This window comes from Salmo salar, chromosome ssa13 (genome assembly GCF_905237065.1).
Source record: "Salmo salar chromosome ssa13, Ssal_v3.1, whole genome shotgun sequence".
NCBI lineage: Eukaryota > Metazoa > Chordata > Actinopteri > Salmoniformes > Salmonidae > Salmo > Salmo salar.
Genome location: NC_059454.1, coordinates 96,876,354 through 96,901,686, shown reverse-complemented (window position 1 = coordinate 96,901,686; position 25,333 = coordinate 96,876,354). Strand labels below are relative to the sequence as shown.

At 45.2% G+C, this 25,333-nt stretch overlaps 1 protein-coding gene and 1 long non-coding RNA gene across 2 annotated transcripts in view; both read left to right on the top strand.

Annotated features, from left to right (window-relative positions):
- LOC106568332 (aryl hydrocarbon receptor) overlaps positions 1-18,766 on the top strand; it is a 51,948-nt gene extending 33,182 nt beyond the window's left edge. The window contains exons 5-11 of the mRNA XM_014138588.2: positions 3,103-3,223; positions 9,968-10,107; positions 10,287-10,489; positions 10,776-10,885; positions 11,036-11,177; positions 12,716-14,732; positions 14,861-18,766. Of these exons, the coding sequence (XP_013994063.2) occupies positions 3,103-3,223; positions 9,968-10,107; positions 10,287-10,489; positions 10,776-10,885; positions 11,036-11,177; positions 12,716-14,732; positions 14,861-14,920 (2,793 nt within the window). The 3' untranslated portion in view covers positions 14,921-18,766. The remainder of the gene's footprint in view (positions 1-3,102; positions 3,224-9,967; positions 10,108-10,286; positions 10,490-10,775; positions 10,886-11,035; positions 11,178-12,715; positions 14,733-14,860) is intronic.
- A 1,425-nt stretch (positions 18,767-20,191) lies between these two features.
- Positions 20,192-22,166, top strand: LOC106568333 (uncharacterized). The gene is made up of 2 exons (XR_001320264.2): positions 20,192-21,434; positions 21,490-22,166. It is a non-coding gene; the product is annotated as an uncharacterized lncRNA (long non-coding RNA).
- Positions 22,167-25,333: the final 3,167 nt, after the last annotated feature.

The following is a 25,333-nucleotide window of genomic DNA, read 5'->3' as shown; positions in this document are numbered from 1 at the left end:
ACATAAAAAAAGAAAAAACTGAAATATCACATTTACGTAAGTATTTAGACCCTTTACTCAGTACTTTGTTGAAGCACCTTTGGCAGCGATTACAGCCTCCAGTCTTCTTTTTGGGGAGTTTCTCCCATTGTTCTCTGCAGATCCTCTCAAGCTGTCAGGTTGGATGGGGAGTGTCGCTGCAAAGCTATTTTCAGGTCTCTCCAGAGATGTTTGATCGGGTTCAAGTCCGGACTCTGGCTGGGCCACTCAATGACATTCAGAGACTTGTCCCGAAGCCACTCCTGCGTTGCCTTGGCTGTGTGCTTAGGGTCGGTGTCCTGTTGGAAGGTGAACCTTCGCCCCAGTCTGAGGTCCTGAGCGCACTGGAGCAGGTTTTCGTCAAGGATCTCTCTGTACTTTACTCCGTTCATCTTTCCCTCGACCCTGACTAGTCTCCCAGTCCCTGCCGCTGAAAAACATCCCCACAGCATGATGCTGCCACCATCATGTTTCATGGAGCCAGGTTTCCTCCAGACATGACGCTTGGCATTCAGACCAAAGATTTAAATCGCGGGTTCATCAGACCAGATAATCTTGTTTCTCATAGTCTGAGAGTCCTTTAGGTGCTTTTTGGCAAACTCTAAGAGGGCTGTCATGTGCCTTTTATTGAGGAGTGGCTTCCGTCTGGCCATTCTACCATAAGGCCTGATTGGTGGAGTGCTGCAGAGATGGTTGTCCTTCTGGAAGGTTTTCCCATCTCCACAGAGGTACTCTGGAGCTCTGTCAGAGTGACCATCAGGTTTTTGGTCACCTCCCTGACCAAGGCCCTTCTCCCCCGATTGCTCAGTTTGGCCCGGCGGCCAGCTCTAGGAAGAGTCTTGGTGGTCCCAAACTTCTACCATTTAGGAATGATATAGGCCACTGTGATCTTGGGGATCTTTAATGCTGAAGAAATGTTTTGGTACCGTTCCATAGATCTGTGCCTCGACACAATCCTGTCTCGGAGCTCTACGGACAATTTCTTCGACCTCATGGCTTGGATTTTACTCTGACACGCACTGCCAACTGTGGGACCTTATATAGACAGGTGTGTGCCTTTCCAAATCATATCCTATCAATTGAATTTATTTACTACACATGGACTCCAATCAAGTTGTAGAAACATCTCAAGGATGATCAATGGAAACAGGATGCACCTGAGCTCAATTTCGAGTGTCATAGCAAAGGGTCTGAATTCTTATGTAGCTAAGGTATTTCTGTTTTTAATTTTTTTAAATAAAAATCAGTTTTCACTTTGTCCTTATGAGTATTGTGTGTAGATTGATGAAGAAAAATAGATTTAATCCATTTTAGAATAAGGTTGTAACGTAACAAAATGTGGTAAAAGTCAAGGGGTCTGAATACTTTCCTTAGGCACTGTAGGATTATTGATTATAGGATTTTGACAACTCAGGCTGCTTTCTATCTCATTATTTAGGACTAACTGTACTTTGAGGATTCTGAATATCACTCTGGCTATTAATGTGTTTAGTATTGTACACAGTACCAGTCAAAAGTTTGGACACACCTACTCATTCAAGGGTTTTTCTTATTTTTACTATTTTCTACATTGTAGAATAATAGTGAAGACATCAACACTATGAAATAACACATATGGAATCATGTAGTAACCAAAAAAGTGTTAAACAAATCAAAATATATTTTATATTCTTCAAAGTAGCCACCCTTTGCCTTGATGACAGCTTTGCACACTATTGGCATTCTCTCAACCAGATTAATAAGGTAGTCACCTGGTATGCATTTCAATTAACAGGTGAGCCTTGTTAAGAACATTTGTGGATTTTTTTTCCTTAATGCATTTGAGACAATCAGTTGTGTTGTGACAAGGTAGGGATGGTATACAGAAGATAGCCCTATTTGGTAAAAGACGAAGTCCATATTATGGCAAGAACAGCTGAAATAAGCAAAGAGAAACAACAGTCCATCATTACTTTAAGACATGAAAGTCAATCAATCCGGAAAATCTCAAGAACTTTTACGTTTTCTTCAAGTGCAGTCGCAAAAACCATGAAGCGCTATGATGAAACTGGCTCATATGAGGACCGCCCCAGGAAAGGAAGACCCAGATTTACTTCTGCTGCAGAGGATAAGTTCATTAGAGTTACCAGCCTCAGAAATTGCAGCCCAAATAAATGCTTCACAGAGTTCAAGTAACAGACAAATCTCAACATCAACTGTTCAGAGGAGACTGCGTCAATCAGGCCTACATAGTCGAATTGCTGCAAAGAAACCACTACTAAAGGACACCAATAATAATAAGAGACTTGCTTGTTCCAAGAAACACGAGCAATGGACATTAGACCGGTGGAAATCTGTTCTTTGGTCTGATGAGTCCAAATTTAAGATTTTTGGTTCCAACAGCCGTATCTTTGTGAGACACAGAGTAGGTGAACAGATGATATCTGCATGTGTGGTTCCCACCGTGAAGCATGGAGGAGGAGGTGTGATGGTATGGGGGTGCTTTGCTGGTGACACTGTCAGTGATTTATTTAGAATTCAAGGCACACTTAACCAGGTGTGCCTTGAAGGCCATCCCATCTGGTTTGTGCTTAGTGGGACTATCATTTGTTTTTCAACAGGACATTGACCCAACACACATCCAGGCTGTGTAAGGGCTATTTGACATAGAAGGAGAGTGATGGACTGCTGCATCAGATGACCTGGCCTCCACAATCACCCAACCTCAACCCAATTGAGATGGTTTGGAATGAGTTGGACTGCAGAGTGAAGGAAAAGCAGCCAAAAAGTGCTCATCATATCTGGGAACTCCTTCAAGACTGTTGGAAAAGCATTCCTCATGAAGCTGTTTGAGAGAATGCCAAGAGTGTTCAAAGCTGTCATCAAGGCAAAGGGTGGCTACTTTGAAGAATCTCAAATATAAAACATATTTTGATTTGTTTAACACTAACACTTTTGGTTACTACATGATTTCATAATTGTTATTTCATAGTGTTGATATCTTCACTATTATTCTACAATGTAGAAAATAGTAAAAATAAAGAAAACCCCTTGAATTAGTAGGTGTCTCAATACCTTTGACTGGTACTGTATATTTCTGTCCAGTCTGATGTGGTGCACCAGTGTGTGTATGAGCTGATACACATGGATGACAGAGCCATGTTCAGGTGTCAGCTTCCCTTCGCCCTCAAGCCCAACCAGGCCGACTCAGAGGCCGGACCAGATGGTATGTTCAGTATACTTATTTATTTATTTTATTGAACCTTTATTTAACTTGGCAATTCAGTTAAGAACAAATGATTATTTACAATGACAGCCTAGCAAAAGGCCTCCTGCGGGGACGGGGGATAAAAAAATATTATATATATATACTGCTCAAAAAAATAAAGGGAGCACTTAAACAACACAATGTAACTCCAAGTCAATCACACTTCTGTGAAATCAAACTGTCCACTTAGGAAGCAACACTGATTGACAATAAATTTCACATGCTGTTGTGCAAATGGAATAGACAACAGGTGGAAATTATAGGCAATAAGCAAGACACCCCCAATAAAGGAGTGGTTCTGCAGGTGGAGTCCACAGACCACTTCTCAGTTCCTATGCTTCCTGGCTGATGTTTTGGTCACTTTTGAATGCTGGCGGTGCTTTCACTCTAGTGGTAGCATGAGACGGAGTCTACAACCCACACAAGTGGCTCAGGTAGTGCAGCTCATCCAGGATGACACATCAATGCAAGCTGTGGCAAGAAGGTTTGCTGTGTCTGTCAGCGTAGTGTCCAGAGCATGGAGGCGCTACCAGGAGACAGGCCAGTACATCAGGAGACGTGGAGGAGGCCGTAGGAGGGCAACAACCCAGCAGCAGGACCGCTACCTCCGCCTTTGTGCAAGGAGGAGCAGGAGGAGCACTGCCAGAGCCCTGCAAAATGACCTCCAGCAGGCCACAAATGTGCATTTGTCCGCTCAAACGGTCAGAAACAGACTCCATGAGGGTGGTATGAGGGCCCGACGTCCACAGGTGGGGGTTGTGCTTACAGCCCAACACCGTGCAGGACGTTTGGCATTTGCCAGAGAACACCAAGATTGGCAAATTCGCCACTGGCGGTGGGTCAGTCATGGTATGGGGTGGCATTTCTTTGGGAGGCCGCACAGCCCTCCATGTGCTCGCCAGAGGTAGCCTGACTGCCATTAGGTACCGAGATGAGATCCTCAGACCCCTTGTGAGACCATATGCTGGTGTGGTTGTCCCTGGGTTCCTCCTAATGCAAGACAATGCTAGACCTCATGTGGCTGGAGTGTGTCAGCAGTTCCTGCAAGAGGAAGGCATTGATGCTATGGACTGGCCCGCCCGTTCCCCAGACCTGAATCCAATTGATCACATCTGGGACATCATGTCTCGCTCCATCCACCAACGCCACGTTGCACCACAGACTGTCCAGGAGTTGGCGGATGCTTTAGTCCAGGTCTGGGAAGAGATCCCTCAGGAGACCATCCGCCACCTCATCAGGAGCATGCCCAGGCGTTGTAGGGAGGTCATACAGGCACGTGGAGGCCACACACACTACTGAGCCTCATTTTGACTTGTTTTAAGGACATTACATCAAAGTTGGATCAGCCTGTAGTGTGGTTTTCCACTTTAATTTTGAGTGTGACTCCAAATCCAGACCTCCATGGGTTGATAAATTGGATTTCCATTGATTATTTTTGTGTGATTTTGTTGTCAGCACATTCAACTATGTAAAGAAAAAAGTATTTCATAAGATTATTTCTTTCATTCAGATCTAGGATGTGTTGTTTAAGTGTTCCCTTTATTTTTTTGAGCAGTGTACATACAGTTGAAGTCGGAAGTTTACATACACCTTAGCCAAATACATTTAAACTCAGTTTTTCACAATTCCTGACATTTTCCTCCTCATGATGCCATCAAAAGCTTTTCCCATGATGTCAAGCAAATAGGCACTGAGTTTGAAGGTAGGCCTTGAAATACATCCACAGGTACACCTCCATTTGACTCAAATTATGTCAATTATCCTATGAGAAGCTTATAAAGCCATGACATAATTTTCTGGAATTTTCCAAGCTGTTTAAAGGCACAGTCAACTTAGTGTATGTAAACTTCTGACCCACTGGAATTGTGATATAGTGAATTGTAAGTGAAATAATCTGTCTATAAAAAATTGTTGGAAAAATGACTTGTGTCATACACAAAGTAGATGTCCTAACCGACTTGCCAAAACTCTAGTTTGTTAACAAGACATTTGTGGAGTGGTTGAAAAATGAGTTTTAATGACTCCAACCGAAGTGTATGTAAACTTCTGACTTCAACTGTATATATAAACTCAACAAAAAAAGAAACTTCCTCTCACTCTCAACTGCGTTTATTTTCAGCAAACTTAACATGTGTAAATATTTGTATGAACATAACAAGATTCAACAACTGAGACATAAACTGAACAAGTTCCACAGACATGTGACTAACAGAAATTGAATAATGTGTCCCTGAACAAAGGGGATCAAATCAAAAAGTAACAGTCAGTATCTGGTGTGGCCACCAGCTGCATTAAGTACTGCAATGCATCTCCTCCTCATGGACTGCACCAGATTTGCCAGTTCTTGCTGTGAGATGTTACCCCACTCTTCCACCAAGGCATCTGCAAGTTCCCGGACATTTCTGGGGGCAATGGCCCTAGCCCTCACCCTCCGATCCAACAGGTCCCAGACGTGCTCAATGGGATTGAGATCCTGGCTCATCACTGGCCATGGCAGAACACTGACATTCCTGTCTTGCAGGAAATCACGCACAGAACGAGCAGTACGGCTGGTGGCATTGTCATGCTGAAGGGTCATGTGAGGATGAGCCTGCAGGAACGGTGCCACATGTGGGAGGAGGATATCTTCCCTGTAACGCACAGAGTTGAGATTGCCTGCAATGACAACAAGCTCGGTCCGATGATGCTGTGGCACACCACCCCAGACCATGACGGACGCTCCACCTCCAAATCGATCCCGATACAGAGTACAAGTCTCGGTGTAACGCTCATTCCTTCGACGATAATCGCGAATCCGACCATCACCCCTGGTGAGACAAAACTGCGACTTGTCAGTGAAGAGCACTTTTTGCCCGTCCTGTCTGGTCCAGCGACGGTGGGTTTGTTCCCATAGGCGACGTTGTTGCCGGTGATGTCTGGTGAGGACCTGCCTTACAACAGGCCTACAAGCCCTCAGTCCAGCCTCTCTCAGCCTATTGCGGACAGTCTGAGCACTGATGGAGGGATTGTGCGTTCCTTGTTTAACTCAGGCAGTTGTTGTTGCCATCCTGTACCTGTCCTGCAGGTGTGATGTTCGGATGTACCTATCCTGTGTTGTTACACGTGGTCTGTCACTACGAGGATGATCAACTGTCCTTCCTGTCTCCCTGTAGCGCTGTCTTAGGCGTCTCACAGTACGGACATTGCAATTTATTGCCCTGGCCACATCTGCAATCCTCATGCCTCCTTGCAGCATGCATAAGGCACGTTCACACAAATGCAGGGACCCTGGGCATCTTTCTTTTGGTGTTTTTCAGAGTCAGTAGAAAGGCCTCTTTAGTGTCCTAAGTTTTCATAACTGTGACCTTAATTGCCTACCGTCTGTAAGCTGTTAGTGTCTTAACGACGGTTCCACAGGTGCATGTTCATTAATTGTTTATGGTTCATTGAACAAGCATGGTAAACAGTGTTTAAACCCTTTACAATGAAGATATGTAAAGTTATTTGGATTTTTACGAATTAGACAGGGTCCTGAAAGGGGACGTTTCTTTTTTTGCTGAGTTTATATATAAATAAAGGACCAAACACACATCACGGCAAGAGAGACAACACAACACTACATAAAGTGAGACCTAAGACAACAACATAGCAAGGCAGAAACACATGACAACACAGCATGGTAGCAACACAAAGTGACAACAACATGGTAGCAACACAACATGGTAGCAGCACAAAACATGGTAGAAACATTATTGGGCACAGACAACAGCACAAAGGGCAAGAAGGTAAAGACAACAATACATCATGCAAATCAGCCACAACTGTCCAGTCGCTGCAGCGAACTGAGAAGACGAGCGACCCAGGGATGTGTGTGCTTTGGGAACCTTTAACAGAATGTGACTGGCAGAACGGGTGTTGTATGTGGAGGATGACGGCTGCAGTAGATATCTCAGATCGGGGAGAGGGAGACCTAAGAGGGTTTTATAAATATGCATCAACCAGTAGGTCTTGCGACAGGTATACAGAGATGGCCAGTTTACAGAGGAGTATAGAGTGCAGTGATGTGTCCTATAAGAAGCATTGGTGGCAAATCTGATGGCCGAATGGTAAAGAACATCTAGCCGCTCGAGAGCACCCTTACCTGCCGATCTATAAATTATGTCTCCGTAATCTAGCATGGGTAGGATGGTCATCTGTCATCTGAATCTGGGTTAGTTTGGCAGCTGGGGTTAAAGAGGAGTGATTACGATAGAGGAAACCAAGTCTAGATTTAACTTTAGCCTGCAGCTTTGGTATGTGCTGAGAAAAGGACAGTGTACCGTCTAGCCATACTCCCAAGTACTTGTATGAGGTGACTAATTCAATCACTAAACCATCAGATGTTGTAATCACACCTGTGGGGAGAGGGGCATTCTTCTTATCAAACCACATGACCTTTGTTTTGGAGGTGTTCAGAACAAGGTTAAGGGTAGAGAAAGCTTGTTGGACACTAAGAAAGCTTTGTTGTAGAGCGTTTAACACAAAATCCGGGGAGTGGCCAGCTGAGTGTAGGACTGTATCATCTCCATATAAATGAATGAGAGAGCTTCCTACTGCCTGAGCTATGTTTTTTATTTATGTATTAACCCTTCCACCACCCCTCTTTGGAGGACAAATATCTTTCTGTTTTTTTTACAGCTTTTCTGCTATATATACATTTTACGTATACATTTTGCATACATGGTACTTTTATATAAGCAATCACATAACAATAATATATTACCAAACATAAGCTCTTTAATTCTACCCATTAGCCACTCTCAGCCCATCCCACCTATCACCATAGACCACCCTTGTTTGGTTTCCATTTGCCATGTATTTTTCAATTGCGCTGTGATGTTTTACATAATTTTTTTACCTTTCTAATCATATAGTATCCACAGATTGTGAGCTAAAGATGAAAACCTTTCCTATTATTATATTATTTATTTATTTATTGACTGACTGTGGCTTTCCAAATCGCCCAACACTTCTATTTGTAAGGTTAATTTAAAGTGTATGTTGTGATTTTTTTAACCATTCCTGAACCTGAGCCTGAGCTATGTTGTTGATGTAAATTGAGAAGAGCATGGGGCCTAGGATCGAGCCTTGGGGTACTCCCTTGGTGACAGGCAGTGGCTGAGACAGCAGATGTTCTGACTTTATACACTGCACTCTTTTGAGAGAGGTAGTTAGCAAACCAGGTCAAAGACCCCTTAGAGACACTAATACTCCTTAGCCAGCCCATAAGAATGGAATGGTCTACCGTATCAAAAGCTTTGGCCAAGTCAATAAAAATAGCAGCACAACATTGCTTAGAATCAAGGGCAACGGGCAAATAACAAATATTCTGTGTAGCCATTTGATTAGCTGTTCAGGAGTCTTATGGCTTGGGGGTAGAAGCTGTTTAGAAGCCTCTTGGACCTAGACTTGGCGCTTCAGTACTGCTTGCCATGCGGTAGCAGAGAGAACAGTCAATTACTAGGGTGGCTGGAGTCTTTGACAATTTTTAGGGCCTTCCTCTGACATCGCCTGGTATAGAGGTCCTGGATGGCAGGAAGCTTGGCCCTGGTGATGTACTGGGCTGTACGTACCACCCTCTGTAGTGCCTTGCGGTCGGAGGCCGAGCAGTTGCCATGCAAGGCAGTGATGCAACCCATCAGGATGCTCTCAATGGTGCAGCTGCAAAACGTTTTGAGGATCTGCGGACCCATGCCAAATCTTTTCAGTCTCCTGAGGGGGATAAGTTTTGTCATGCCCTCTTCACAATCGTCTTGGTGTGCTTGGACCATGTTAGTTTGTTGGTGATGTAGACGCCAAGGAACTTGAAGCTCTCAACCTGCTCCACTACAGCCCTGTCGATGAGAATGGGGGCGTGCTCAGTCCTCCTTTTCCTGTAGTCCACAATCATCTCCTTTGTCTTGATCACGTTGAGGGAGAGGTTTTTGTCCTGGCACCACACAGCCAGGTCTCTGACCTCCTCCCTATAGGCTATCTCATCGTTGTCGGTGATCAGGCCTACCACTGTTGTGTCATCAGCAAACTTAATGATGGTGTTGGAGTTGTGCCTGGCCGTGCAGTCATGAGTGAACAGCGAGTACAAGAGGAGGACTGAGCAGCACCCCTGAGGGGCCCCCGTGTTGATGATCAGCATGGCGGATGTGTTGTTACCTACCCTTACCACCTGGGGCCGGCCCGTCAGGAAGTCCAGGATCCAGTTGTAGAAGGAGGTGTTTAGTCCCAGGGTCCTTAGCTTAGTGATGAGCTTTGAGGGCACTGGTGTTGAACGCTGAGCTGTAGTCAATGAATAGCCTTCTCACATAGGTGTTCCTTTTGTCCAGGTGGGAAATGGCAGTGTGGAGTGCGATAGAGATTGCATCTGTGGATCTGTTGGTGCGGTATGCAAATTGGAGTGGGTCTAGAGTTTCTGGGCTAACACATCCATAACCTGAGCGTAAACCAGATTACATACCAGAGAGAATACTATAGACAATCCTAGAGTTGATTATTGACAAGTTTTTCCAACACTTTAGATAAACATGGCAAAATAGAAATAGGCCAGTAGAGCCAGTCAGCCTGAGTATGCGTATGCCAAGCTTTTCGCCACAGCCCTCTTAATATGCTGTTTCTTTTAGTGATTGGTTATTTATTGATTGAACAGTCCAAAGATCTCAAACATGTATCTGATGGTAATGTCCTCTGTAGCCACCCAGTCTAGCAGCAGGCCCCACAGTGAGTCTATGAGCTACCTGCCCCAGCACATCCCTGAAGAGAACAGCTCCTTCCTAGAGAGAAGCTTCTGCTGTCGCTTCCGCTGTCTCCTAGACAACTCCTCCGGCTTCCTGGTAGGACAGCATGAAAATAAATAGATATGACTAATATATCAAATATAATCCATAGATCCATATATTACATAAATACATTATCCATTTAATCCATAAATGACATGGACATTGTCCATAATCTACTCTCCCAAAATCTATTCAAATGATTCATTGTATACAACACTCTCTCCCTCCTCTAGGCGTTGAACTTCCAGGGACGTCTAAAGTATGTTCGAGGCCAGGGAAGGCTGGGGGATGACGGGGCCTCGGTCCCCGCTCAGCTGGCCCTGTTTGCCATCGCCACACCCATGCAGACCCCAGCTGTCATGGAGATCAGGACCAAGACACTCATTTTCCAGACCAAACACAGACTCGACTTCGCCCCCATGGGCATAGATACTAGGTACCGTTACGACAGGGAAACTCTGAATGTACTCCTTCATCACATCTCATAGCACCACTGGGAACACAGTACCCTCCCAGGGTCTTATAAAGAGGGAACTTGAGAGGACAAATGTTTGTTCCCTGAGAGATATTTTTGCTATGTGTGTGTGTGTGTGTGTGTGTGTGTGTGTGTGTGTGTGTGTGTGTGTGTGTGTGTGTGTGTGTGTGTGTGTGTGTGTGTGTGTGTGTGTGTGTGTGTGTGTGTGTGTGTGTGTGTGCACGTGTGTCTGTTCTCTCCCCTCCAGAGGTAAAGTGGTGCTGGGTTACTCTGAGACCGAGTTGGTCACTATAGGCTCAGGTTACCAGTTCATCCATGCTGCTGACATGATGTACTGCGCAGACAACCACATCAAAAGTGAGTTACACTGTAGTTACACACACACACACATCTGAGCCTTATCTTATTAAAGCTTCAATCTTTTATTTCGCAAGCGAACATTCACTATGATGCAGACTCTGACTCCCTCTCTCTCTCTCTCTCTCTCTCTCCTCTATCTCTCTGTAGTGATAAAGACAGGAGAGACTGGTTTCACCATCTTCAGGCTGCTGGCTAAGGCAGGTGTGTGGGTGTGGGTTCAGGCCAACGCCAGGGTCGTCTTCAAGGCAGGGAGACCCGACTTCATCATCGCTCGACAGAAAGCCCTAACGTGAGTCCACTGTTAATATTAAGATTTACTCTCCCTAACAGTTATAGTTGTATCATTCCATGGTATTTATATACATTTACATTTACATTACATTTAAGTCATTTAGCAGACGCTCTTATCCAGAGCGACTTACAAAATGGTGCATTCACCTTATGATATCCAGTGGAACAACCACTTTACAATAGTGCATCTAAATCTTTTAAGGGGGGGGGGGTTAGAAGGATTACTTTATCCTATCCTAGGTATTCCTTAAAGAGGTGGAGTTTCAGGTGTCTCCGGAAGGTGGTGATTGACTCCGCTGTCCTGGCGTCGTGAGGGAGCTTGTTCCACCATTGGGGTGCCAGAGCAGCGAACAGTTTTGACTGGGCTGAGCGGGAACTGTGCTTCCTCAGAGGTAGGGGGGCCAGCAGGCCAGTGGTGGATGAACGCAGTGCCCTTGTTTGGGTGTAGGGCCTGATCAGAGCCTGAAGGTATGGAGGTGCCGTTCCCTTCACAGCTCCGTAGGCAATCACCATGGTCTTGTAGCGGATGCGAGCTTCAACTGGAAGCCAGTGGAGAGAGCGGAGGAGCGGGGTGACGTGAGAGAACTTGGGAAGGTTGAACACCAGACGGGCTGCGGCGTTCTGGATGAGTTGTAGGGGTTTAATGGCACAGGCAGGGAGCCCAGCCTACAGCGAGTTGCAGTAATCCAGACGGGAGATGACAAGTGCCTGGATTAGGACCTGCGCCGCTTCCTGTGTGAGGCAGGGTCGTACTCTGCGAATGTTGTAGAGCATGAACCTACAGGATCGGGTCACCGCCTTGATGTTAGTGGAGAACGACAGGGTGTTGTCCAGGATCACGCCAAGGTTCTTAGCACTCTGGGAGGAGGACACAAGGGAGTTGTCAACCGTGATGGCGAGATCATGGAACGGGCAGTCCTTCCCCGGGAGGAAGAGCAGCTCCGTCTTGCCGAGGTTCAGCTTGAGCTGGTGATCCGTCATCCACACTGATATGTCTGACAGACATGCAGAGATGCGATTCACCGCCTGGTTATCAGAAGGGGGAAAGGAGAAGATGAATTGTGTGTCGTCTGCATAGCAATGATAGGAGAGACCATGTGAGGATATGACAGAGCCAAGTGACTTGGTGTATAGCGAGAATAGGAGAGGGCCTAGAACAGAGCCCTGGGGGACACCAGTGGTGAGAGCGCATGGTGCGGAGACAGATTCTCGCCACGCCACCTGGTAGGAGCGACCTGTCAGGTAGGACGCAATCCAAGCGTGGGCCGCGCCGGAGATGCCCAACTCGGAGAGGGTGGAGAGGAGGATCTGATGGTTCACAGTATCAAAGGCAGCAGATAGGTCTAGAAGGATGAGAGCAGAGGAGAGAGAGTTAGCTTTAGCAGTGCGGAGAGCCTCCGTGACACAGAGAAGAGCAGTCTCAGTTGAATGCCCAGTCTTGAAACCTGACTGATATATATAGATATATATATACAGATATATACGCTTACATACGGTATGTTTTAGTGACCTTTGACCTTTGTCACCCATCTACAGAAACGAAGAGGGCGAGGAGCACCTGCGTCAGCGGAGAATGCAGCTTCCCTTCAACTTTGCCACTGGGGAGGCTCTGCTGTATGAGTCCTGTCCCTCTCTGGATACTGCCGTTATGCCTCCAGGACCACCCATCCCCCCTGGCCTCACTCCCCCAGGCTCCAGCCCTGAGGACAAGCCCCTGGACCCTGCGTCTCTCCTGGGGTCCCTACTCAGTCAGGACCGCTCTGTTTATACTCAGCCCCAGGACGCTAACCCTAACCTGGACCTCCAGGGCTTTTCCCCCAACCTAGACACAGCCTTCCCCCAGGACCAGGACCCAGGCCTGGAGAGAGCCTTCCTGGACAGCCACGCTCTGCTCAGTGTCCCTGGGGAGCTCCAGGGGCCCCAGAGGCCCAGCAGGGGAGACCCCACAGCGCAGGCCATGATGGACTCTCTGGGGGAGATCCTGGGGGAGATGGGGGCGTGGGGCTTGGAGGGGCTGCAGGTGGAGGAGACAGAGCTGAGGGAGTGGGAGAGCACTCTCCTCAGGATCAACATGGAACAGCAGGATGTGACGGGGGAGCTGTATGATATCTTAGCCAATGATGTGTTCTCCTACGTGGAGGAGGCTCTGATGAGAGAGCGTGATGATGGATGTGTGATTGGCAGCTTGGGACAGGGCACTGAGCCAATCAACAGACTTTCTGCTCACATCACTGCCAATCAAAACATACTACGTGGGTTCCCTCACTCCCAGAGTTCCATATTGCCAGGCAACCAGGGGTTCAATGGCGAGAACGGCTCCCACAGTGAGAACCAATGGCAGTTGGCTGGTCCACACATGACCTCTAACCTCAACAGCTTTGGAGAGCAGAGGTTGCTAGGAAATGGAGTTGTTGGTGGTGTGGAGCAAGGGCTGGGGTGTAGTCCTGGGACTGTGAGAGAGCCACGGAGGTCTGTAAACACAAACACACTACCCAGAGCTGCTGAGACCGTTGCAGGGCAATGGACTCAAGGAAGCGGTGCGGATCTCCATGGCAACCAAATGGTCCCACAACCATCTCATACTATCAACCAACTAGAGTCCTGGATACCCTCCATCCAAAATATAAATCATAATAACCACACCTCTCTCCCTGTCCGTCTCCCAAACTTTAACAACAATATCCCTGAGGCCTTTGACCAAACCATGCAGCCCAGCCTGGAGTTATACCACTCTGAGACTGGAGATGCAAACAGGCAGTTCTCAGGGCAGCCCTATCCAGGTCTGTCATATCAGGACCCAAGGCAGTCTTGGCAACAGCCACGGCAACATACACAATGGCAACCACGGCAGATACCACAGGGTTTTCCTGCAAAGTCGGTAAACGGACATCGTCACACACACCCCAAACACAGCACACACATACCGTCCAATAACGCATCCAGATCTCAAACACTCACACACACCACACACACCCCCTCAGGCAGCTGTATGTTTGACAAGACGGCTCCACATGTCTCCAATCCCTCCAGCCCGCTTACAACTGCCCCAAGCAGATCACACGGTCTCATACCTGCCCCCACTCACAACAATGGACCCAGACCCTCTCCCACTCTTTCCAATGACTGTAGAACCAGCTCCTCAACCCAGGCCCCCAAAGTCTTTATGACTTACCCTCAAGCATCCATAATCCCAAGATCTAACAACTCTTATCCCCAAGACTCCATTCCTGACCTAACCTACCCCCCAGCCTCCATCCCCATCCCCGCCCTATCCAGAGGAGCTCAGACGGATAAGGACACAGGAGCTATCCCTGCCTGGTCTGGGGCTCCGTACCTGGGCATGAAGCAGCTCCCAGGCCCCTTTCTCAGCCCCAAGCAGGTTCCCCAGAGCACCAGGGGAAATGGCAGCTGTAGTGATCCCAGTGAAGGAAGCTTGATGCTGGGTCAGAGGGGGTTGGAAGAAAGCCTCCTTCCTGGAGGTCCGATGCCAGGATTTCCTCCTGAGAGCGGGTCTGTAGAGTCATCTTTATTCTACTGGAATGGACAAACACAGGTGAGACAGTGCCGAACTTCATCTCACTACTGTTTTAACAAGCTTCTGATACAAGCTTTAGATACTGGAATGTGACCTAAAATTACCCTCCAATGTGATCTGTCTTTAACTCATCTGTCCTTCCATAGGTCCCTACCAGTCCTAATGGTGATGCGGATCCTTTTCTCTTCACTGGCAACATCTCCTAGATTCTCTAGGACTAAGAGGAACATACAAGTAACCATCTCCACAATGGATCCACCAACATCTTCTGGAAGAATACAACTGTACAAAAAACGGCACCTCTGTCGAAGACTGTTCCTTGGAGCTGGATAATATTCTATATTATATTTAATTTCCTTGTCCAGTTGAAGGGTGCTGCTTTCCAGCCATGGACAGCCACCGGTTTAATGTTCAGACTAGGGCTGTTACGGTGACCGTATTACTGCCACACCGGCAGTCACTAGTCATGACCGCAGTCAATTTCCATGTGACCATTTAGTCACGCTAACTAGGCTTCTCCCAGCTCTGATGCTGCTGATGGTCATAACTGCTTGGCACTCAGCACTCTATTGTCCCTCTAATCACTCTGGGATCAATGCAAATGTAATTGAAAATCAAATCAAACACTTCATGAGAGACCATGAGCTATGGAATTTCGTGAGAAAACAGAGTGATGGTCTCTATTAAAAAGAGGAGGATCCCATCAGCTTTCTATTTTTCAACTTTCCTAATATTAAGCACATTGCTTCGCTTTACAACAGGAGTATGGCCTACCTGGCTGGCATGAAAATGAACCACGTAAAAGCGTCTTCCATTCGCTATTTAAGTGTATAGATGACATGTATTCTTCTCCCCTGCTCCTGTTTCGAGACAGGTGCATGATCATGGTCCATTCTAAATCCAGACTCATTTCACACATATATTATTTAGTATATGTAAAGACAATATTAAATGAAGAATAGTCTGAATATTAGCCTTTCACTTGTGAATGATGCCCAACGTGTTGTAAGGCAAGAAACAGCGCATTCCTTGTTTGTTGTTGACTTTTTCAAATCATAGTCACACACCTCATGTAGCCTAGCAACTAAAGTGGCCAAATAACTTCTTAAAATGAAGAACATTAATCCGCTTTACAACTGGTGTAGAGCATACATGGAATACATAGGCGGCACTGGCATACATAGGCGGCACATGAGTTTCAAGTTTGGGGAAGATAATTTTCCCCATAAAATGCATTTTTATAATAAAGCATTACATACGTAATCGCATTTGAGGTCACTTTTTAGAATGGGGTTTTCCTGTTAATTGATTGCATTTTGGAACATTCATGCTTATAGCGTATTGCTGTGTGTCCATTGCTGTGCTTATAATGTGAAGAAATAGCCTAATAGTTTATCAACATTTTAAGCTAAACTTTCTGATCTGTTGCATCAGCCTCATTGCTTTTAAAATGTTTTATTAATTTAATTTTAAATCTAGCGCATCCCACAACTGTCCCAGACTATGTTTTGAATATTTCTTTCTCACATAGAATAGGTAGATCAACTTCTGTACTATGGGGGATAGTAGATTGACATAGGCTAGTGGTTTTGCTGTTGGTTAGGACGACTCATCTTGTTGGCTGATGAAAAGTCAATGTGGACAGTTCTTCTAACATTTTCAATATGGGCCTGGGAATTTGATGAGAAGGAAGCACTTGCGTCCTCAATATGTCTATCTTCATTTGTAGCCTACTTCAGAGCTGAGATGCCTGTGAGAAGGACCCGATCACCGTGACGGGCATTGGCTAATAAGAATTGATATATCTGAGAGAGCCATGTGATTGAGAGATGCTTCGGAGAGCGGCGATTGGCAGCCGGGAGAAGGGAATTATAATTATTATATTCAGCCCAAGGGCAAAAGGCATGAATATTGTTAGGGGGCATTACGGCCACACAAAAGAGGGTGCTGCCGGGAAATTCTAGGCCTGGTGAGAATATTATCAAGTGCTTATCAAATTATGAATGAAGGGGCCTCCCGAGTGGCGTAGTGGTCTAAGACACTGCATTGCAGATTCCGGGTTCGAGTCCAGGCTCTGTTGCAGCCGGCCGCGACCGGGAGACCCATGGGGCGGCACACAATTGGCCCAGCGTCATCCAGGTTAGGGGAGGGTTTGGCCAGCAGGGATGTCCTTGTCCCATCGCACACTAGCGACTCCTGTGGCGGGCCGGGCGCAGTGCACGCTGACCAGGTGTACAGTGTTTCCTCCAACACATTGGTGTGGCTGGCTTACAGGTTAAGTGGGCATTGTGTCAAGAAGCAGTGCGGCCTGGCTTGGTTGTGTTGTGTTTCGGAGGACGCACGGCTCTCGACCTTCACCTCTCCCGAGTCCGTACGGGAGTTGCAGCGATGAGACACGACTGTAACTACTGATTGGATACCACGAAATTAGGAAAAAAAAATAAAAATGTTTCATACAACTTTTTTAAAATCATCATTAGCCTTAGAATGTATAAAAATCTAAACATATAGCCCAGCGTTTGTATCACAACTAAAGTTACATAAATATCTCTAAATGAAGAAAATAGGAGGACCAGTTTCTTTGTTAACCGCTCAACACAGAATAGCCACGTGCGCACTCCCTCAGAAATCGTTTGGTGAAAATATCCTTTCCATTTTATTCAGTTATGTTCAATTGTATTCTTCATACTATAAAATAATGCCACGGAATTCTAAGTAAATCTTATCTGCTAAATGAACTTGTGTAGCCAACAGCCATTTGGCATAGCCACATCAGGACCTAACATAAGGACAACTCAGAGTATGCAAATTCTGTTCTTCTGAAATAGACTACATTTTCTTGATGTTTCTATAGACCTGTCTAAAATAAATAATGGATTTATTGTGAAGCTGTAGGCTATATTACATTGATTTATTATACTTTTTTAAAAATGTAGTTCCAAAATTCTGCGTAAGTGGCTTGTAGGCTATGTGTGGAAGCCAGGAGATGCTAAGTATGTTTATGTTAATTAACGGTCAATCACTGTGAGACCGCCAGTTATTTGCTTGACAGTCACCGGCTGAGGAAATGTCATGACCGCCACAGCCCTAGTTCAGACTGTGTGTTAGTGGCATAGTGACTGCAGCTGAGGGTCCATTCAGATGGACAGAAGATGTGTCTACATATATGACATTTCATCATCGATACAGAGGACATCACTCTCCCCACCACATGACAAAGTAAATTTATCAACAAAACATCTGTTTGAGCAGGATCTGTTTTTGTTTTCAAAGTCATTTTCTCTCCCACACGAGCCTGGCCATTCTGTCCGCTCAACTTGAGTTTCTTGTCCACTTCTCATCATGTTTTCTTTTTTGTCTGTTTCCATTCCAAGAAACAAGATGGCTGAACCTCTAGCTTTAAAGACAGACAGGAGGTAATGTTTTTTGGAAGTTGCAAAGGCTTTTAAAAAATGTTTTAAACCCAAATACTGCAGTTTGAGTATGAGTGAGTGTCCATGTTGATACGAAGCATCAAAAGGAGTGCATTGTGTTCATGCTTCATCATGTTTGTTTGTTTTTAACTTGTTTGGTGTCATATTGTTTTGGTCTTGAAAGACATCCTATTGTGTTGATATTATTGTTTCTGTTCAAGCTTTAGCTGACTAGCCTGTAGCCCTACCAGGAAACAGCCTGCCTGCTGCTTGTGTCTGAGCCATAGACTGTTTGTCCCAATATGTTAGAGATCACATATAGCACTTATATAGTCAACCGTTGGCTTTAATACATTATGGTTGCTTTACATGTGTAACCATTTAAAATGACCCAACAAATCATGCTTAACGTGTCATTGACTTATACGATAACTATGTATAACATTAAATGTGTAACATACTATATATGAATACTGGAGGTTATGAATGGTTGGACAGGTTTCTAGCTATTCACTAAGTAAACAATTTGTACATTTGGTGATCATTTTGAGATTTTTATAAAAGTAGCACGAAGCTGTTTTGAAGACACCAGCCCAGATCCGCACTCTGTATTTTGATATAAACAGTACTAATGTCCAATAGTCATAGGAGTTGGAGTACTTTCTACTGTATCTGACACATCAACTATCTATCAAATCAAATCAAATTTATTTTTATATAGCCCTTCGTACATCAGCTGATATTCTCAAAGTGCTGTACAGAAACCCAGCCTAAAACCCCAAACAGCAAGCAAAGCATGTGAAAGAAGCACGGTGGCTAGGAAAAACTCCCTAGGAAAAACTCCCTAGAAAGGACAAAAACCTAGGAAGAAACCTAGAGAGGAACCAGGCTATGAGGGGTGGCCAGTCCTCTTCTGGCTGTGCAGGGTGAATAATATAACAGAACATGGTCAAAATGTTAAAATGTTCATAAATGACCAGCATGGTCAAATAATAATAATCATAGTAGTTGTCGAGGGTGCAACAAGCACGTCCGGTGAACAGGTCAGGGTTCCATAGCCGCAGGCAGAACAGTTGAAACTGGAGCAGCAGCACGGCCAGGTGGACTGGGGACAGCAAGGAGTCATCATACCAGGTAGTCCTGAGGCATGGTCCTAGGGCTCAGGTCCTCCGAGAGAAAGACAGAAAGAGAGAAAGAGAGAATTAGAGAGAGCATATTTAAATACACACAGGACACCGGATAAGACAAGAGAAATACTCCAGATGTAACAGACTGACCCTAGCCCCCGACACATAAACTACTGCAGCATAAATACTGGAGGCTGAGACAGGAGGGATCAGAAGACACTGTGGCCCCATCCGATGATACCCCGGACAGGGCCAAACAGGCAGGATATAACCCCACCCACTTTGCCAAAGCACAGCCCCCACACCACTAGAGGGATGTCTCCAACCACCAACTTACCGTCCTAAGACAAGGCCGAGTATAGCCCACAACGATCTCCGCCATGGCACAACCCAAGGGGGGGGGCGCCAACCCAGACAGGAAGACCACGTCAGTGACTCAACCCACTCAAGTGACGCACCCCTCCCATGGACGGCATGGAAGAACACCAGTAGGCCAGTGACTCAGCCTCTGTAAAAGGGTTAGAGGCAGAGAATCCCAGTGGAAAGAGGGGAACCGGCAAGGCAGAGACAGCAAGGGCGGTTCGTTGCTCCAGCCTTTCCGTTCACCTTCACACTCCTGGGCCAGACTATACTTAATCATAGGACCTACTGAAGAGATAAGTCTTCAGTAAAGACTTAAAGGTTGAGACTGAGTCTGCGTCTCTCACATTGGTAGGCAGACCATTCCATAAAAATGGAGCTCTATAGGAGAAAGCCCTACCTCCAGCCGTTTGCTTAGAAATTCTAGGGACAATTAGGAGGCCTGCGTCTTGTGACCGTAGCGTACGTGTAGGTATGTACGGCAGGACCAAATCGGAAAGATAGGTAGGAGCAAGCCCATGTAATGCTTTGTAGGTTAGCAGTAAAACCTTGAAATCAGCCCTTGCCTTAACAGGAAGCCAGTGTAGGGAGGCTAACACTGGAGTAATATGATCAAATTTTTTGGTTCTAGTCAGGATTCTAGCAGCCGTATTTAGCACTAACTGAAGTTTATTTAGTGCTTTATCCGGGTAGCCGGAAAGTAGAGCATTGCAGTAGTCCAGCCTAGAAGTAACAAAAGCATGGATTAATTTTTCTGCGTCATTTTTGGACAGAAAATTTCTGATTTTTGCAATGTTACGTAGATGGAAAAAAGCTATCTATCCCCTTCATCCCTGGATACTGGTTGATCACAGTATCCTGCATTATTGTAAAAAGAGAAACCTATTTAGTGATTCAAATGCACTAATTGATATATTTTTGATTATATGTTATATTGGAACCCTGTTGAGCAGAGGAGGGGTAGTTTGATATGTTATATTGGAACCCTGGTGAGCAGAGGAGGGGTAGTTTGATATGTTATATTGGAACCCTGGTGAGCAGAGGAGGGGTAGTTTGATATGTTATATTGGAACCCTGGTGAGCAGAGGAGGGGTAGTTTGATATGTTATATTGGAACCCTGGTGAGCAGAGGAGGGGTAGTTTGATATGTTATATTGGAACCCTGGTGAGCAGAGGAGGGGTAGTTTGATATGTTATATTGGAACCCTGGTGAGCAGAGGAGGGGTAGTTTGATATGTTATATTGGAACCCTGGTGAGCAGAGGGGTAGAAAATAACCATTGTGTAGCTCTTTTTGTCACATATTGTTTGCATTTGTTTTCACAAATTATTGACTATATACTGCTTTGTGTGTCTCACTCATCCAGCCCTTAAAAGAGCCTAATAGGATACTAAAGTAATGACGTGTCAATATGACTGGCTTTGTGCATTGAAAAGATAGACTAGAAAATGTTCCACATTGATATAATTTCGCCCTCTATCCTAGTGTTGCCAAACAAATGGGAAATGCAGTAACCATTGTCTTCAGGGCTGAGAATGAGATTGAATAATTTATCTTGGATGTGATTAATTTAGATTATTTGTCATTGATTTTTCATTTACTGTTGTTTTTTGTTTGTTATGGTCAACCAGAGAGTAGCTGGTGCTGGCTGGCTTGAAGTTGCCTCTTTAGTACAGATATAGGATCAGCCTCCACTCCCCCAAATTCCAACATTAACCATAAGTAGGGATGTCAAAGCAGATCCTAGATCAGCGACAAGAGGTAACCTAGTTCTACTCCAACTGGCTCGGTCCAGAGAAGTGAAGTGTTGTTCGGAACAGGTCAGAGAAGTGTTGTTTAGGACAGGTTAGAGAAGTGAAGTGTTGTTCAGGACAGGTCAGAGAAGTGTTGTTTAGGACAGGTTAGAGAAGTGAAGTGTTGTTCAGGACAGGTCAGAGAAGTGTTGTTTAGGACCGGTTAGAGAAGTGAAGTGTTGTTCAGGACAGGTCAGAGAAGTGTTGTTTAGAACAGGTTAGAGAAGTGAAGTGTTGTTCAAGACTGGTCAGAGAAGTGTTGTTTAGGACAGGTCAGAGAAGTGTTGTTTAGGACAGGTTAGAGAAGTGAAGTGTTGTTCAAGACTGGTCAGAGAAACAGGTAAATAATGTTCATACACATACGTTTGCAAACGTTCTGTTATGTGAAATGACTTGCATCTCAGCTGTATGTAATCAAATTGCTTTCCTTTTGTTTTGTGTGTTGCCTTAACTGTTGTCTTAATCCTATAATATTAACTAGAGCAAATGTGTACTCAGACTATATAAAAAATGCTTAAGATAGTGATCACCATATTATACTTTAAGACTGACCAACTTTCAATTAACATCGACTAACTTTAACGCTGACCATATACCAAATGGTAAAAGATAGTAGCGATCACCATTGCCATATTATTCTGTCACTTGATGATTATCCAAGCTTCTGTGTTAAACAATACAACTTTGTCTGCCTTATGTACCAAATGTTACTTTTGGTGACAAGTGTAATTAATTTGGAGATAAAATATATACACTCTACTATTTTGGCTTTAAGTATTTTATCTACAACAGACAGGTAACATTGACCAACACTGACCAACTTTCAGCAACTTTAACGCTGTGTAATGGGGCAGTGAGTCGGGTGCAGGTGAAACGTTTTAACAAAACCAAGAACACGACACTAACATAGAGCAGAACGCCGATACACAACAACAATACCAACTGGTGAGTGAACATGGTGAAACGTGACATAAAGGGGAGGAAATGATGAAGGTAATGGAGTCCAGGTGTGAATCATAATGACTCACAGGTGTGCGTAATGATGAATCCCAGGACCGGTGGTTGGTACTCTGGCGACGTCGAACGCCAGAGGGGAGGAGCAGGAGTAGACGTGACATGCTGACCGACTTTTTTTAGGGGCTGGGATTAAAAATGTAAATGTAGAGGTAGTTCAGGACTGGTCAGAGAAATGAAGTGTTGTTATAGTACAAAACACATCACGACATGAGAGACAACAACACTACATAAAGAGAGACCTAAGACAACAACATAGCATGGCAGCAACACATGACAACACAGCATGGTAGCAACACAACATGACAACAACATGGTAGCAGCACAAAACAGGGTACAAACATTATTGAGCACAGACAACAGCACAAAGGGCAAGAAGGTAGAGACAACAATACATCACACTGACCACTTTAAAACTGACCAACTTTCAACGACTTTAACACTGACCAACTTTCAACGACTTCAACAGTGACCACTTTAACACTGACCAACTTTCAGCAACTTAAACATTGACCACTTTAATACTGACCAACTTTCAGTGACTTTAACACTGACCAACTTTCAACGACTTGAACACTGACCAATTTTCAGTGACTTTCACACCCAGCGACTTTAACACTGAGCAACTTTTAGCGATTTTAACACTGACCAATTTTTAACACTGACAAACTTTCAACTACTTTAACACTGACCAACTTTCAACTACTTTAACACTGACCAACTTTCAACTACTTTAACACTGACCAACTTTCAGCGACTTTAAAACCCACCAACTTTAACAATGACCAACTTTAACACTGACTAACTTTCAACGACTTTAACACTGACCACTTTGACACTGACCAATTTTCAACTTTCAACTACAGTGTGTGGTAGGGCTTTCAAACTATTACAGACTACAAAGGGAAGCACAACTTCTATGCTAGCTTCGAGGCAAGTAACAATGAAACATGCATGAGAGCATCAGCTGTTCCGGACGACTGTGTGAGCAAGCACTCCATAGCCGATGTGAGTAAGACCTTTAGACAGGTCAACATTCACAAGGCCACAGGGCCAGACGGATTACCAGGACATGTACTCTGAGCATGCGCTGACCAACTGGCAAGTGTCTTCACTGACATGTTCATCCTTTCCCTGTCTGAGTCTGTAATACCATCATGTTTCAAGCAGACCACCATAATCTCTGTGCCCAAGAACACGAAGGTAACCTGCCTAAATGATTACCGACCCGTAGCATTCACGTCTGTAGACATGAAGTGCTTTGAAAGGCTGGTCATGGCCCACATCAACACCATTATCCCAGAAACCCTAGACCCACTCCAATTTGCATACCGCCCCAACAGATCCACAGATGATGCAATCTCTATTGCACTCCACACTGCCCTTCCACACTTGGACAAAAGAAACACCTATGTGAGAATGCTATTCATTGACTACAGCTCAGCGTTCAACACCATAGTGCCCTCAAACCTCATCATTAAGCTAAGGACCCTGGGACTAAACGCCTCCCTCTGCAACTGGATCCTGGACTTCCTGACAGGCCGCCCCCAGGTGGTAAGGGTCGGTAACAACACATCCGCCACACTGATCCTCAACACGGGGACCCTCAGGGGTGCGTGCTCAGTCCCCTCCTGTACTCCAAGGTTCACTCATGACTGCATGGCCAGGCACAACTCCAACACTATCATTAAGTTTGCAGATGACACAACAGTGGTAGGCCTGATCACCGACAACGATGAGACAGCCTATAGGGAGGAGGTCAGAGACCTGGCCGTGAGGTGCCAGGACAACAACCTCTCCCTAAACGTGATCAAGACAAAGGTTGACTGTGGACTACAGGAAAAGGAGGAATAACAGGCCCCCATTAACATCGACGTCACTGTAGTGGAGCAGGTCGAGAGTTTCAAGTTCCTTGGTGTCCACATCACCAACAAACTATCATGGTCCAAGCACACCAAGACAGTCGTGAAGAGGGCACGACAAAACCTATTCCCCCTCAGGAGACTTAAAAGGTTTGGCATGGGTCCTCAGATCCTCAAAAAGTTATACAGCTGCACCATTGAGAGCATCCTGACTGGTTGCATCACTGCCTGGTATGGCAACTGCTTGGCCTTCGACCGCAAGGCATTACAGAGGGTAGTGCGTACGGCCCAGTACATCACTGGGACCAAGCTTCCTGCCATCCAGGACCCCTATACCAGGCAGTGTCAGAGGAAGGCCCTAAAAATGGTCAAAGACTCCAGCCACCTAGTCATAGACTGTTCTCTCTGCTACCGCACGACAAGCGGTACCGAAGCGCCAAGTATAGGTCCAAAAGGCTTCTAAACAGCTTCTAACCCCAAGCCATAAGACTCCTGAACAGCTAATCAAATGGCTACCCAGACTATTTGCATTGTCCCCCCATCCCCTCTTTTACGCTGCTGCTATTCTCTGTTTATTATCTATGCATAGTCACTTTAACTCTACACGTACATATTACCTCAATTACCTCGACTAACCGGTGCCCCCGCACATTGACTCTGTACCCCCTGTATATAGCCTCGCTATTGTTATCTACTGCTGCTCTCCAATTATTTGTTACTTTTCTTTCTTATTTTTTACTTATATATTTTTTACTTAACACGTATTTTTCTTAAAATTGCATTGTTGGTTAAGGGCTTGTAAGTTAGTATTTCACTGTAAGTGAAAGTGACAAATAACATGTGATTTGATTTGATTTAACACTGACCAACTTTCAGCCACTTTAACACTGACCAACTTTAACACTGACCAACTTTGACACTGATCAACTTCGACACTGACCAACTTTGAGCGACTTTAACACTGACCACTTTAACACTGACCAACTTTAACACTGACCACTTTAACACTGACCAACTTTAACACTGACCAACTTTAACACTGACCAACTT